Source organism: Mesocricetus auratus, unplaced genomic scaffold, assembly GCF_017639785.1.
Source record: "Mesocricetus auratus isolate SY011 unplaced genomic scaffold, BCM_Maur_2.0 Super-Scaffold_100009, whole genome shotgun sequence".
NCBI lineage: Eukaryota > Metazoa > Chordata > Mammalia > Rodentia > Cricetidae > Mesocricetus > Mesocricetus auratus.
Window position 1 is genome coordinate 60,524,178 of NW_024429193.1, and position 17,023 is coordinate 60,541,200.

A 17,023-nucleotide genomic window follows, 5' to 3' on the forward strand; every position below is an offset into this window, starting at 1 on the left:
ATATTTGTTTTTCGAGACAGGGTTTATATATATGGCCCTGGCTGTCCTGGAACTCTCTCGGTAGACCAGGCTGGTCTCAAACTCACAGAGATCCGCCTGCCTCTGCCTCCTGAGTGCTGGGATTAAAGGCGTGCACTACCACCATCTAGCTATGATCAGTGTTTTCACTTTTCTGATTTTAAATACTTTCTCCATTCTTTTAGATAAAACAGGGGGAAAGAAGTTCTCCAAAGAGTTTGAAGAAGCAAGTTCAAAGCTAGAGGAGTTTGTGAATGGGTTAGATAAACAGGTGAAACACGGACCCTCATTAACAGAAGCACTGGAAAATGCTGGAATTTTCTATGAAGCACAGTACAAGGAAGTGAAAGTGGTGGCCAATGTAAGTAATTGCAACTATTTTATATTAAATGCTTACTGTGTGTCAGACCTTGTTTACAGAGGGTGACTAACACTGAGGGACATTAGACATTAGACACAGATGAAAAAATTACTCATGAATAATAGTTAGTGCTCTTATACAAGACATAACTGGTTAGATTAGATTAAGACATGGTCCCTCATTCATGAACACCCTAACCATTGTGTATTAGTATTCCTTCTTTCCCCCCCTTTTCCTTTTGTGTGTGTGGGATATTTATATTTTTTCTATAGTACCCTATACATTTGGACTATTAAAAAGGATTTGTTTGTTTGTTTTGAGTCGGGGTTTCTTTGATAGTTTTAGAGCCTGTCCTGGAACTTCCTCTTTAGACCAGACTGGCCTGGAACTCAGAGATATGCCTGTGTCTGCCTCCTGCATATTGGAATTAAAGGCATGCACCATCACCAGGCTATATAGATTTTTCTTAAGCTGTGATACCATGAATGACTAGAGGTACCCTTGTAATTTTGATACGCAAGTGGTCAAAGAAGCAAAGATTTGATAAGTCAGGGTGCTGGAGTGAAATAGGTTTCTTGGGGGGAAGGTACCACGACCTTCCTTGAAGTCATGCATATTCACAAAGACAGAAGACATGAATATATGTGAGTTTGGGAACATCTGACAAGAAGTGATTTCCTCCAACCTCTAGACATGCCTGGCTTACCATAGTAACTCATAGTAACAGTCCCTCTGCTTTTGATTGATTGTTCATCATGCCTTGATGTTTCTTTTTCCTCTTTGTTTCTTTTAGTCTGTTTTAGAAGTTCACAGTATTATAGAAATGAAAACTAAGACTAGGTGAAAACATAATATGACTCTATACATAGAATATAATAGTTTGGGGTCTGGTGAGATGGTTTAGAGGATAAAGGCACTTAGTAGTGCCAAACCTGATGGGACTTCCATGGTAGGGGAAAACCAGCTTCCCCACAAATTTTCCTTTGACCTCTATATGTGTACTATGGCATGTGCATGCCCATATGCCTACCCCCAAAATGAATGTGTGTAATTTATATATGATGTAATGAAATATGTATATTTTCTTATCCAAAATACATATAAATTATATATGTGCATATATACATATAGAGAGGGAGAGGGGGGTATGTGTGAAAAGCTGGGCAGTGGTAGCTCACACCTGTAATTCCAACACTGGGAGGCAGAGGGGCAGCCTGGTCTAGTGAGTTTCAGGACAGCCAGGGTTAGACAGAGAAACCTTGTCTTGAAAAACAAACAACTCCCCCCCAAAAAACAAGAAAACATTATTCTTAGTTGGGTGTTAGCATGTGTGTCTGTGTCTGTGCGTGCGTGCGTGTGTGTAGGGGGAGCAGGCACATGTGCTTGGCACATGCATAGACATCAGAGGACCGCTTTTGGAGATGGGCTCTCTTCTACCTGTGCATTCCAGGCAGCAAGCTTCAGTTATCAGGTTTGCCCTCATTTGCTGAGCTTCCCAGGCCCTCAGAAAATATAACAAGGAAAACAATATTAAAATGTGAGCCAATTCGATTCTTCCTTTTGTCAGAGTAGCTATCTTTTGCTTTCCTCTACTAAAAAGACTGCTAAGAGCTTTACAGCCTTGCGTGCCTTCCCTTTGTCCTTTTGCCTGGATACTCAACCTTTTACACTGTTCCCCAAAATCGGAGCATCAGAGCAAAGGGCACTACTAACATGAGAGCTTAGCTTTCCTCGTGGCCTTCCTACTACTTAAATTTTGGATGCTCCAACACTTTCCAAAACCTTTACGTAGATGTGTATCTGTGTTGTTTTATGGTGTGTGTTATGTATGAAGGTATGAACATGTGCCTCTATATATACATCTGGAGGCCCAAGGTTGTTGACTTCAGGTGTCTTCCCCATTTTTTGAAAAATATTTATTTTTATTTTATGTGTATGAGTGTTTTGTCTACATGTATGTCTGTGCACCATGTGCATGTTGTAGGTCATGGGTAAACCTGGGTCCTCTACAAGAGCAGTCTGTTTTATGTATCACGAAGGCGTTTCTGCAGCCCTCCTCGTTATTTGAGACAGGCTCTCTCAGGAACCCTGGATCTTACTGTTTCAGCTAGACTGGCTCGCCAGTGAGTCCTTGGGGTCTTCCTGTTTTGGCTGAACCCCCTTCCCCCCCACACAGACATATACACACACACAGCACTGTGTTACAGTCATCATACCAATCTTTAAGTGGGTGTCGAGTTTCTGAACCCAGGTCCTAAGGCTTACACAGCAAACATTGTACCTAGGGAGACTTCTCCCCTACTTCTGGGTTTTATCTGTCTCTCTATTTTGGTGGGTACTTTTGTTTTTGCTTTTGAGGGGTCTCCCCCCTCCCCCTGGTTTGTTTGTTGTAGTGTTTTTGCTCTTTTGGCTTTTTGGGATGCCCACCACCCAATTCCCAAATAAACCACACACAGAGGCTTATTTTTGGTTATGAATGTCTGGCCTTAGCTTGGCTGGTTTATCTTAAATTACCCTGTTTACCTTTTCCCTCTGGGCTTTTATGTTTCTTACTTCCGTGTGTCTTACTTTCTTTCCTGCTTCATGGCCAGCTAGGTAGCTGACCCCTGCAGTGCTTCTCTCCTTCTTCTCTTGTCCTCTTTGCTCCCTCATTTCTCCTTCTGTTTATACTCTACCTGCCAGCCCCGCCTATCCTTGCTTCTGCCTCACTATTGGGTGTTCAGCGCTTTATTTAACTATCAGGTGTTTTAGACAGGCAAAGAATTGCAGCTTCACAGAGTTAAACAGATGCAGCATAAACAAAAGTCACACACCTTCAGATAATATTCTGCCACAGTTTGTTTTACAGACAGGGTTTTCTGTGTAGCTCTGGCTGTCCTGGAACTTACTTTATAGACCAGACTAGCCTTGAACTCAGAGATCTGCCTGCCATTGCCTGTAGGGTGCTGGGATTAAAGGCATACACCACCACCACATTTGGCTTATTTATTTATTCATTCATTCATTTATTTTTAGTAATTTAACTTTATTTTATGTACAGTGGTGTAAAGGAGTCAGATTCCTTGGAACTGGAGTTACAGACAATTGTGAGCTGCCATGTGGGTGCTAGAAATTGAACCCAGGTCCTTTGGAAGAGCAGTCAGTGATCTTAACTGCTGGGCAATCTCTCCAGCCCCTGTATTATTTATTTTTAAACGTTAAACTGTTTTTTGTTTGGGTTTTTGTTTGTGTGTGTGTGTGTGTTCGTTCATAGAGCATAATCCAAATGCTGTAGCCTACATGGTAGAGGTTAGATGCTACTCTCTCCTTCACTATGTGTGTCCCGTGCCTTTGCCTGAGAATCCATTTTGCCAGCTCTTTCTTTTCAGGACTGGAAATGGAACCCAGAGCCTTTCACATGCTTGGGCAATGTTCTACAACTGAGTACTCCATCAGTCTTGCTGTCTTTTTTATACAGACAGGGTCTAAGTAGACCCAATTAGCCTGGAATTTACTTTGTAGACCAGGTTGGCCTCAAACTCACAAAGATCCCTGCCTCCTGAACCACTGGCTTTAAAGGCATGTGCCATCATGCCCAACTCATTTTGTTGTTGTAAGATTTTTGTTTTGAGATTTTATTTTTACTTTATGTACATGAATATATGCCTAGGTATACATCTGTGCACCACATTCATACAGTGTCCTTAGAGTATAGAAGAAGGTGTCATGTCTCCTGGAACTGGTGGTTATCATTGGCCATGTGCATGCTGGGTATTAGTGGTTTTTTAAAATAATGATTTTTTTGAATGCCTAGCCAAAATAAAGTAATACCTATAATGTGATGATGGCTCAAGACTCAAAGCAAAAGGGGGGGGTTGGTAACATGACTCAGTTTGTAGAGGCACCTGCCCTAGCCTAGAGACCTGAACAGTGAAAGGAAAGAACAAACTCCTACAATTTTTTCTCTGACTTCTGCACATGCTTTCCAACATGTATACACACACACACACATATAATCACTTTTTGTTTTTTTGAGCCAGGATTTCTCTGTGAAACAGTTCTGGCTGTCCTAGAACTCACTCTGTAAACCAGGCTGGCCTCGAACTCACAGAGATCCACCTGCCTCAGCCTCCTGAGTGTGGGGATTAAAGGTGTGCCACCACTACCCAGCACAAAAAAAATATTTTTAAAGTACCCGGCTTTAAGATTTTGTCAATTAAGATAACCAAGGCATGGGGGGGGGAGCATTGAGATGGTTTGCAGTAAAGAAAGGCACTTGCTGCCAAGCCTGACGGCCTGAGTTTGACCCCCAGGACTTACAGGGTTGGTAGAAAAGAGCCAGTTTCCAAAAGTTGTATTCATGTTACATATTTATTCACACACATGTATACACACAGTAAAATAGTAAGGAAAAGGAGAGGCATACTTGGATTTATACCATGTTATTGGCATTAGCATTAACAACTGATGAGTTTGTTGGGATGACAACTCTGTCCTCCTAAAAACTTTTGACAGCTGTCTAATCATGACATAATGACTAGGTAAAATTAATTGACCTTACCAGTACTCATCAGAATTGTTAAGGTAAATACACACAATTGTTAAGGTTATCAGAAACAAATTCAAATTATGACAAACATGAGGAACCCAGGGAAGCATAACTTATGGGTGATCTTGAATACAATACTTACTTAGAAAAGGAATATTGGGCTAGGAAGTGGAAATCTGAGTAAAGTAAGAAGTTTAGTAAATAATCACTGGTATTGGTTCATGAATGTGACTGATAAAGCATTTCTAATTGGGCAAAGGTTCAGCAAGTAAAGGCTTTTGAGACCTGAGTTGATCCCTGGAACCTGCATAAAGATGGAAGGAAATAGCTGAGTTCACAGAGTTTATCTGTGATCTTCACATACACACCATGGTCTGCCCAACCGTATCCATCATATATGCACACATGCACAATAATAATAAAAGTTTTAAAAGATTTCTAACCCAGATGACTGGGGTTGTAATATTCACTGAACACAAGGAGACACTCAGACTACTCTGGCTCAGCAGATGGTGATACTCTTGTTTTATGCTAGTTGTTTTTAATAATAATAAGGAAATCTGATCATAGTCAAAATGATGCTTGGGAGTTCCTTTTCTCAGAGAAATAAGCTCTTTTTTTCTCTTTTAGGCTTACAAAACCTTCGCTAACCGAGTAAACAACTTGAAGAAGAAGTTGGATCAATTGAAGTCAACCCTTCCTGACCCTGAGGAATCACCAGTCCCTTCTCCAAGTATGGATGCTCCTTCCCCAACTGGCTCTGAGTCTCCATTTCAGGGAATGGGTGGTGAGGAATCCCAGTCACCAGCCATGGAGAGTGACAAGTCTGCTACACCTGAGCCTGTGACAGATAACCGTGATGTGGAAGACATGGAACTCTCAGATGTGGAAGATGACGGATCAAAAATCATTGGTAAGTCCTGATATGGTTAGTAAGTAGCTTATTCTGTATTGACTTTGCTTTCCTGCTAATTAATCAGGCTTTCTTTTTCATGGTACTGGCGATCAATCCCAGGGCTTTTCATAGGCACTTAGCTCTAAGCTGAATGCTCATTGTTCATAAATGATTTTTATACCTTACCGAAATAAAATTATTTTGTATATAAGCCAGGTAGTGGTATTGCATGCCTTTAATCCCAGCATTCAGGAGGCTGAGATAGGTGGATCACTGTGAGTTCATAGGCAGCCTGGTCTATAGAGTGAGTTCCAGGACAGTTAGAGCTGTTACACAGAGAAACCCTGTCTTGAACAAACAAAACAAAACAAAAATGGATATATTGAGATAAGCAAAATATATTCTAAGAAATTATAACTTTTGGGGTGAGGGGTTCAAGACAGGGTTTCTCTGTATTGCTTTGGAGGCTGTCCTGGAACTCACTCTGTAGACCAGACTGGTCTCGAACTCACAGAGATCCTCCTGCCTCTACCTCTCGCCTAGCTAGAATTTATAACTTTAAAGTGTGTGTGTGTGTGTGTTTTGTGGACAGAAGTTTGTGTCCTGACAGGGCTTTAGTCCCAAATCAACACACAGAGGCTTATATTAATTATAAACTGATTGGCAGCTCAGGCTTCTTATTGGCTAGGTTTTTCTTAATTTGTTAAGCCATAACTTTGTTTTGATTTTTTTGAGTCAGGGTTTCTCTATGTAACTTTGTGGACCAGGCTGGCCTTGAACTCCACCTGCCTCTGCCTCCCGAGAGCTGGGACTAAAGGCTTGCGCCACCACTGCTTGCCTTAACCCATAGCTATTAATCTGTGTATCTCTTGTGACCTTATCTTAATCAGAGAATGTTCTTTGGTTGTTTCAAACAGTGGAGGACAGGAAAGACAAACCTCTGGAAAAGTCAGCTGTCTCCACTTGTGCACCCACAAAGCCAACAGAAAGTGTCTCGAAGGCCTCACCGTGTGCTCCAGCACCTGTGCCCACGACAGCAACCCCACCTCTCCCAAAGCCCATGAGCACCTCTCTTCTGTCCCCTTCCCCAGCTTTGGTTTTACCAAACCTGGCAAATGTGGATCTGGCAAAAATCAGTTCCATCCTTAGCAGCTTAACATCAGTCATGAAAAACACAGGTAAGAGATCCTAGTGAAGACAGTAAAACATGGATTTTCATCTTTGGTTTAATTGAACCATCAAGGGTTTTTTGTTTGCTTGTTTTGTTTGTTGTTGTTGATATTGAAATTTCTTTAAATCTTTTCATTGAAAATACATAAACAAGGTCAGGAAGCAGAGGCAGGTGGATTTCTGTGAGTTTGAGGCCAGCCTGCTCTACACAGCTACGCAAAAAACCCTGTCTTTGTTTTTGCTTTTGTTTTCGAGATAAGCTTTCTCTGTATTGTTTTGGAGGCTGTCCTGGAACTCACTCTGTAGACCAGGCTGGCCTCGAACTCAGAGATTCACCTTCGGAGTGCTGGGACTAAAGGTGTGTGCCACCACCATACAACTGGAAGTTTTTTTTGTGTTAGAACTAAATTGTTACGTATAATAATATACCGTTTTATATACCCAGTATTTGGAAATTTAATTGTTCCTAACCCTTCCCATTGTCACAGTCAGTCTTAAAAAGATAATATCTATTCTTTTAATTAAAGGCTTTTTTTCCATTTGCGTATTTATATTTCTTTGTAAAACGCCTGCTCATAATGGTTTTTGTCATTTTTTAAGAAATTTAAATGTTTTTCTCCTGTCTGCATTTACCTTTTTACTGCGTTAATAACCAACCCAATGTTTTGAAGTGTAAAAATGTAAAGGAGTTTATATAATGTCATTTTAAAGGCTGTTTCAAAAGAAAAACCCTTATCAATAATATAGACTTGTACTGACAGTGTTCTGCAGTGGTAGTGCCTCTGATCCCAAACTACCCCCACCCTAGGCCCTAGTTCCTGACCCTCACACTCCACCACCACACCCCACCACACTCCCAGTCACACCGTTGGGGTAGAAGTTGGTTGCCTGGTTACTGCTCCAAAAATCAATGTGTGTGAAAATAATATAGTGCTTGTTTGTTTTAAGAATATTCCAAATAGAACCATTCACATTTCCAGATTTGTGTGTGTGTGTGTCAAAATGGGCACTATTTGTAAATCAGTCACAAGAATTACTATTAAACAATCATTTATTGAGTGGAAAGCGTCATAAATTCAGTTTTGCACCTTCTTGAGTTCATCTTTCTGCCACCAGGGGTCAGTTCTGCATCAAGACCTTCTCCAGGAACGCCTACCAGTCCCAGCAACCTTGCCAGTGGCCTGAAAACACCTGCACCTGCCACAACAACATCTCACAACCCTTTGGCAAATATCCTCTCAAAGGTGGAGATCACCCCAGAGAGCATTCTCTCTGCCCTTTCTAAAACCCAGACACAGTCAGCCCCTGCACTTCAAGGTAAACTGACATGTGCCAGATGACTTGAATTGTGAATGTTTGTCTCCAGGGTTATCTTGGACTCTAGTTCTCAGGGATCCAAAGCCATGAAATGTCCAATATCGTTAGTTAATAGTGCCTTTATAGTTATCACTTATGAAGTGGCATTTACAGAATTGAAAATGCCAACACTGAAACAGACTAAATATTATTTAGTCTATTACTCCCATTCAGATAAAAAAAACTAGGCTCAGTGAAGTGATATGTTTGGTTAAGGTCACAAGTCTATCTGATCTGTGATGAGCTGGAACTAAAAACCAGATTTCTTGATTATTTAATACCATGATCTGTACCACGGCACCACTGGAGTTACATTAATCCTAACTGTTAGTATAGGTTAGTGTGTGTTAGGTTGGTTTTTGTATGTGTGTGGTGGTGGGGGGTCAAGACAGGGTTTCTCTGTGTAGTCCTGGCTGTCCTGGAATTCACTATGTAAACCAGGGTGTCCTTGAACTCACCTGCCTCTGCCTCCCTAGTGCTGGGATTAAAGGAATTTACCAGCACTTCGTGGTGTGTGTTGAGGTCTAATGTTGACCTATAATACATCCTTTTTTTCCCCTTACTTTCCGGATACCTACACAGCCCTTCTTAAGCTTCTCAGTATAATTATGCAATTAATTAACAGATTCCAGAACAGTGTCAACATTGTAAAACCTGGTCAGACAGATGTTGTTAAATATCCTATAATACATAGAATAGTCTCCAGCCACAAAATGTGTGTAGTCTAAAATGTTAGTTTCGCTAAGGAGGAGCCCTGTACTATATGTGAGTAGGGCAGTGTAGGTGTGTGTTACTTTCTGTTCCCAGACTGTTTTGGGTCACCTTTATCTTCAAATAAAGAACTTTGTTTTACAGGACTAAATACTATTAAGTGATCATCTGAAACCCCTCTCTGTTAGAACTAGCAGTAAAGAATTGATGTTCTTAATAATCTCAGTTCTTAGGAGAATCAGATCTCAGATTTCAAGTTACAGGCTAGCTTAGACCACAGTGGGATTCTGTTTTTGGTTTTTGTTTGTTATAATTTTTTTTTTTTTTTTTTTTTGGTTTTTCGAGACAGGGTTTCCCTGTGGCTTTGGAGCCTGTCCTGGAACTCGCTCAGTAGACCAGGCTGGTCTCGAACTCATAGTGATCCGCCTGCCTCTGCCTCCCGAGTGCTGGGATTAAAGGCGTGCGCCACCAACGCCCGGCTTTATAATTTATTTTTATTTTATGTGCATTCGTGTTTTGCCTGCATGTATATGTGTTGGGCTCCCTAGACCTGGAGTTAACAGTCAATTGTGACCTGCCATTTGGGTGCTGGAATTTAACCCGGGACCTCTGGGACCTCTTAACCTCTAAGCCATTCCTCCAGCTCCATGTTGATTTTTGTTTTTGTTTGTTTGTTTTTCGAGACAGGATTTTTCTGTGTAACTTTGGAGCCTGCCCTGGCACTTGCTCTGTAGACTGGCCTCAAACTTATAGAGATCCACCTGCCTCTTGCCTACCAAGTGCTGTGATTAAAGGTGTGGCCACCACAGCCCAGAGATTTTTTTTTTAAGCACAAAAAAGTTTGATAATCTACAACAGCTCATCTTGTATAACTCAAGAGAGATTGTCATGTTGCAGATACAGTAAAAATTTGAAGTCACTCATAGATGCATCACTGTGTTTTAGGGTTGTTTCTACTCTGCAAACCAGGCTGTCTTCCTGCCACCACGGCCCACAGAGTAGTTTTTACACCTTAATCCCAGTGCTCAGGAGACATAGGCAGGTGGGTCTCTCTGAGTTTTAGAAACTTTGTCTCAGAAGACAAAAGAAGAAAGAGAAAGGAAGGAAGGAAGGAAGGAAGGAAGGAAGGAAGGAAGGAAGGAAGGAAGGAAACTAACTTCTTAGAAGTTTGTTCAGTTTTTTTTCACCAATCATAACTTTTCTTTTCTTTTTTTTTTTTTTTTTTTGCTTTCTGCTTCCTATATGGTTTTTTCTTCTTTCCTTTTTTTAAAATTTAAAAACAAGCTTGTTTCACATGTCAATCACAGCTCTCTCTCTCTCTCCCTCCCTCCTCCCCATCCCTCCCCACCAACCCCCCCAGTCCCCTACCCAATCTTCACTCTGGTCCCCAGGTAGGGTGAGGCCCTCCATGGTGGATCTCCAGAGTCTGTCATGTCATCCAGGGTAGGGTCTAGGCCCTCCCTCAAGAGTCCAGGCTGAGAGAGCATCCCACATTGCGGCATGGGCACTCAAAGTCTATTTGTATGCCAGGGATAAATATTACCCAAGGCCTTATAGGTTACCTAGGCCTCCTCACTGACACCCACATTCAGGGGGTCTGGGTGCTTTCCACACAGCCATCAATCTGGGGTTCAAGAGCTCCCCCTTGTTCAGGTCAACTGTTCTGTGGGCTAAACCAGTCTACTCTTAACTCCTTTGCCCATCAGTTCTCCCTTTCTGACACTGGATTCCAGGAGTTCAGTTCAGTGTTTGTCTGTGGTATCTGCTCCTGCTTTCATAAGTCGCTGGATGAAGGTTCTGTTTCGCAGACTCTCTGGCAGTGGGATTGTAGGCTGACACTCCCCTGATCCATATCTAAAATCCATAAATGAGTGAGTACATACCAAGTTTCTCTTTTTGTGACTGGGTTACCTCACTCAGTATGGTTTCTTCTAGTGCCATCCATTTGCCTGCAACTTTGTTCAGTTTTTGTCATACATAATCCTGTTGACAAATTTTCAAAAGAAAGACTTCATGGCTTGTTGATATGAAAGACATATAGTAAAGTGACAAAAAAGATTTTACATATTCAAAAATCTAATATCTACATTATTTTTTGTTTATTTATGGGGGGGCACATGAGCTTCAGTTCTTATAGAGATCAAAGAACAACCTGTAAAATTGGTTCTTTCCTTCTACAATGTGAGTGGTGAAAATCAAACTCAAGTCATCAGGTTTGGCATCGAGTGTCTTACCTGCTGAGCCATCTCCCTGGCCTGAAAGCATCTATCTTTGAAAACCAGTGGTCAGTGGAAGATGACACTGAATCTCTTTTTAAAATCATACACACCTCACATCTGTAATCCCAGCATTTGGGCAGGATTGCCATAGGTTTAAGGCTAGCATGGGCTGTATAACAAATGCCTATTTGAGAAAACTAAATAAATAAATAATGGGGCGTAGTGCCGAATGCCTCTAGTCCTAGCACCTGGGAGGTATAGGTAGATCTCTGTGAGTCTCAGGCCAATCTGGTCTATATAGTGAGTTCTAGAACATCCGGTCTTGAAAAACAAAAGAATAAATAAACAAAGGGCAGGCATGGTGTATGTGACCCCCCCTACCTGGGAGGCAGTAGCAGAAACTTCACAATTTATGCCAGTGGAGGCTAAGTGCTGCTTCATCCTGGGGTATGATGCAAGACTGCCTCCAGAAGACGGGCCTCAGCCATGAGTGTAGCTTAGTGTAGAGTGCTCACATAACGCATGCAAAGCAAAAACAATAATGAAGTAAGATTTATGTCTGGGGCTGTAGGTTTGTAAACTGGTACAGCCATCATGGAAGTCGGAATGAACTTTCCTGGCTGAAAATGAAACTCAGATATGATTGTTCCTGGGTCTACATCTGAACTGAAATGAACACACCATAGAGATTCTTCTGTGTCCTTGTTAATTTTGCCTTACTTTAGTAGTCAAGAAATGGAACCAGCCTAGACATCTATCCACATATAGATAAAATGTGTACATATGCACATTTAATTTAATTTAGCCTTATGAAGACCATTAAAAAAAAACATTTGCAGGGAATTGGGTGTAGCTGGAGATCATTGTGTTAAGCAGAGTAAGACAGACACAGAAAAACAAATAACCATATTTTCTCTCAAAGACATAATAAATTTGTCTGTGTCTATGTAGATGTTAAACTAGAAATCCATGAGAGGTGAAGAAAAGCTCTTGGTTGAAGGTGAAAGGCATGATGAAGCTCATTTACTTAGATTAACTTTAGGATTTGTTCAGGTGCATGCATGAGGACCTGAGCTCAATCCCCAGCACCCACATTACAATCCAGGTATGGTGTCATGTGCTTGTGATCATAGCACCAGAGAAGCAGGGACAAAAGAAGCCTGCTGCCCAACTGACTTGGCCTGATCAGTTAGCCCCAGGTGGATGCTCCTGAGGAGCTGATGCTGAAATTGACCTCTGGCCTCCTCGTGTAGGTCCACTTGTGCTTGTGCACATACAAAATTAATTGTAAAAATTAGAAGTCAAGGAAAACTGAAATCCCTCAGTAAATATGATTTTAAATTGATATTTTGAAGAAGCACTTACTGAAGTATCAGGAATATTTTCTTTTTTTTTTTTTTTTTTTTTTTTTGTTTTGTTTTTTTTGAGACAGGGTTTCTCTGTAGCTTTGGAGGCTGTCCTGGAACTCACTTTGTAGACCAGGCTGGCCTTGAACTCACAGAGATCCGCCTGCCTCTGCCTCCCGAGTGCTGGGATTAAAGGCGTGCGCCACCAACGCCCAGCAGGAATATTTTCTTTAGGTGTTTCATTACCAAAAGATAGGTTTGGTAGATTAGTAAGAGCTGAAATTTTCATTTTTGACTAGAAAGTGAGTAGATATGAGAAAGTATGATTGGCTTAAGAGGATCTTATGTTATTTCCTTTTCAGTTTTCTTGTCTTTTAGACTGTTTTCTGCCTGGACATGGCAGTATACATTTATAATTTTGGCAGGCAGGAATATCATGAGGTTGAATCCACTCTGGCTGTGTAAGGAGATCCTGGGGTTTGTTTTATTTTCAGGAGCACTTTGATTTCACTAGCTTTAGCCTGAACCAACGAATTCTTTTTCCATGATTTTGAGGTTTGTCAGTGTACAGGGTTGAATCTCATCATTGTCAGTTTGTTCTGATGAGTACTTCTTGGATTCTCCTAGTATAAAACAGGAATTGTGGATATTTGTATGATAAGAACAGCACTTCTATTGGTCTGACTTTTAAGACTTTGTGGTGCCTGCTTTTCTGTTTACTATTGCTGTCTTTTACAAGCAGAGTTGGTCTTGAAAACATTGTCTCTGTGATGCACACCTGTAATCCCTACGTTTTTTTAAGAGAAAGAAAGATTGAAAGTTTGAGGGGAGCCTGGCCTACCTAGCAACACCCTGTCTCAAAAAAACTGGAAAGAGATGAAAAGAGGGGTGAACAGTGGCCAGCAGTTCCCAGCACCCTTATCTGGTAATGACTCCAGCTCCAGAGTATTCAGTGCCTTCTTCAGTCCTCCACAGGCTCCGGAACACATATGGCATACATTTACACAAATGTACACACATACACATAAATAAAGTAATTTAGAAGAAAGAGGAGAGCCAGGCTGTAGTGGCATGTGCCTATAATCTCAGTACTCAGAAAGCAGAGGCAGGAAGAGCTCCATGAGTTCAAGTCCAGCCTAGTCTCCATAGCAGAGCTATTAGCTGAGACTGTGCCTCAAAAGTAAATAAACTTGAAATTTAAAGTGGGGTGGGGGAAGCTGGGTGTTATGATATACACTTAAAATCTCAGCATTAAGGAGGTGGAGTTGAGAGGATTAGAGTATAAGGCCAGTCTGTATTTCATGAGCACTCAGCCCCCCCCAATAAAGAGACAGACAGGACTGGACCTGGAGAAATGACTCAGCAGTTAAGAGCACTGACTTCTCTTCCACAGGACCCAGGTTCAGTTCCCAGCACCCACAGGGCAGCTCACAACTGTCTGTAACTCCAGTTCCATGAGATCTGACACCCATGACAAAGAACCAATGCATATAAAATAAAAAAATAAATAAAATTTAAAAGACAGGACTGGAGAGATGATTTTAAGCACCCACATAGCTTCCAGCTGTTTGTAGCTCCAGTTCCAGGGGATTCAATACCTTTTTCTGGCCTCCTTGGGCATTAGGCATTCAAGTGGTACATAGACATATATTGAGGATATGAGGACAAAATATTCATACACATACAAAATACTTTTTTTTGTTTTGTTTTTGGTTTTTCAAGACAGGATTTCTCTGTATTGTTTTGGAGGCTGTCCTAGAACTCGCTCTGTAGACCAGGCTGGCCTCGAACTCACAGAGGTCTGCCTGCTTCTGCCTCCCAAATGCTGTATTAAAGGCGTGTGCCGCCAATGCTTGGCCAGAAGAGCAAAATAATTTTAAAAGTGACAGTACTCTAGCAAGAGATAGACTTCTTGAAAAAATACTATTGAAGCAGATTTCTGAATTTTGTATATGTTCTTCATGAAAACAACAGTGCATGCTAACATATTGGAGTAAATTGTGATGGATGGAAAAGTGGGAATATTCATTTGTGTTTAGAGCGATTCCATAGCTCAGACACAGATACTGGCTTAGAATGTTGTGCTAAGAAGAACTTGCTTCCGTTCCTCTCCTGCCTTGTTTTGTTTAAGCTTTGTTTTGTTTAAGCTGTAAATGATTCTGACATGGAAAAATCCCTCTTTGCTGTGACCTTTTAGCACTGGACTTGTGTCTGGATTGTTCTGGGAATATCAGAATGCTTCACTGTCTTAGATTGATAAATTGTCCTGATGCTTTCTGTGACATCTAGTCACTGCCTGTTTAGTCTGGATTCCTTTTAACTTTGTATTTTAAAATGTATCTGGTTCCCACCAAAGTGAGTGATAGTATCTAATAAGCTTGCCTTGTTTTCGTTCTGATGTTCTGATGTGGGTAGTTGTTTTTTTAACCCCTCTAATCTGTGTTTCTACAGGCCTGTCATCTTTACTTCAGAGTGTTACTGGGAACCCAGTGCCAGCCAGTGAAGCTACATCCCAGAGCTCTACAGCCTCCCCTGCCACCACCACAGGCTCTACCATAAAGGGGAGAAATGTGCTCTCCAATACCCAGTCTTTTATCTCCAAAAGCTTCAACTACTCTCCTAATTCTTCAACTTCTGAAGTCTCTTCGACTTCAGCAAGCAAGGCATCAGTTGGGCAAAGCCCAGTGCTCCCAAGCACTACTTTTAAATTACCATCCAGTTCTTTAGGATTTACAGGTACCCACAATACTAGTCCTGCCGCCCCACCTACTGAAGTTGCCATGTGCCAATCCTCAGAGGTCTCCAAGCCAAAGCTGGAATCAGAGTCCACTTCCCCAAGCCTGGAAATGAAGATCCACAACTTCTTAAAAGGTAACCCTGGCTTCAGTGGGTTAAACCTAAACATCCCAATCCTGAGCAGCTTGGGATCCAGTGCCCCATCAGAAAGCCACTCCTCAGACTTCCAGCGCGGCCCTACTAGCACTTCAGCTGACAACATTGATGGAACCCCTGTTCGGGATGAACGGAGTGGGACACCCACCCAGGATGAGATGATGGACAAGCCCACATCCAGCAGTGTAGACACTATGTCCCTGCTCTCTAAGATCATCAGTCCAGGTTCCTCAACACCGAGCAGTACAAGATCACCACCTGCTGGAAGAGAAGAAAGCTACTCCCAAGAGCTTCCCAACTCTGTGTCTACGTATCGGCCCTTCAGCCTAGCCAGTGATGCTTCCTACAAGCAGCCATCCGAGGGAGTCGAGAGACCGTCTTCCCTGATGGACTCTTCACAGGAAAAGTTCTTCCCTGACACTTCTTTCCAGGAAGATGAGGATTATCGAGATTTCGAATATTCAGGGCCTCCACCCTCTGCCATGATGAACCTAGAGAAGAAACCAGCCAAATCCATCCTGAAGTCAAGCAAGCTTTCTGACACCACTGATTACCAGCCAATCATGTCCAGTTATAACCACAGGGCCCAAGAGTTTGGGGTAAAGTCTGCCTTCCCTCCATCTGTAAGGGCACTCCTAGACTCTAGTGAGAACTGTGACCATCTCTCATCTCCCCCTGGGCTATTTGGTGCCTTCAGTATAAGAGGGAATGAACCTGGGTCTGACCGGTCACCATCACCGAGTAAGAATGATTCATTTTTCACCCCTGACTCCAACCACAGTAGCTTGTCTCAGCCTGCCACTGGGCATCTCCCTTTGCCACAGAAGCAGTACCCAGACTCTCCTCGCTCAGTCCCACATCGTTCCCTTTTCTCTTCACAGAATGCCCTTGCTGCTCCAACGGGCCACCCACCTACTTCAGGCATGGAGAAGGTCCTGGCCTCCACGATTTCCACCACATCGACGATTGAGTTTAAGAATATGCTTAAAAATGCCTCTCGAAAACCCTCAGATGATAAGCATTTTGGCCAGACCCCCAACAAGGGTACTTCAAGTGATGGTGTCAGTCTGTCAAACCTCACCCAGCCCAGCTTGCCTACCACTGAACAGCAACAGGAAGAACACTACCGCATAGAAACCCGAGTCTCTTCCTCCTGTTTAGACTTGCCTGATAGCACAGAAGAAAAGGGGGCCCCCATAGAAACTCTGGGTTATCATAACGCAGCCAATAGGAGGATGTCAGGGGAGCCGATACAGACTGTAGAGTCCATCCGAGTTCCTGGGAAAGGAAATAGAGGACACGGGAGGGAGGTTTCAAGAGTGGGTTGGTTTGATCTGAGCACACCAGGCAGCTCTTTTGACAATGGTCCCTCAAGTGCTTCTGAGTTGGCATCCCTTGGGGGTGGGAGCAGCGGAGGCCTCACTGGCTTTAAAACAACGCCATACAAGGAACGGGCGCCCCAGTTTCAGGAGAGTGTCGCCAGCTTTCGTTCCAGCAGTTTCAACTCAACATTTGAGCATCATCTCC

The 17,023-nt window shown here is 42.3% G+C and overlaps 1 protein-coding gene across 1 annotated transcript in view; it reads left to right on the plus strand.

The window, feature by feature from the left end:
• Positions 1-17,023, plus strand: part of Rprd2 (regulation of nuclear pre-mRNA domain containing 2) — a 57,740-nt gene that overhangs the window by 36,260 nt on the left and 4,457 nt on the right. The window contains 5 exon segments of the mRNA XM_040752214.1: positions 204-379; positions 5,538-5,820; positions 6,720-6,980; positions 8,089-8,289; positions 15,056-17,022. Of these exon segments, the coding sequence (XP_040608148.1) occupies positions 204-379; positions 5,538-5,820; positions 6,720-6,980; positions 8,089-8,289; positions 15,056-17,022 (2,888 nt within the window).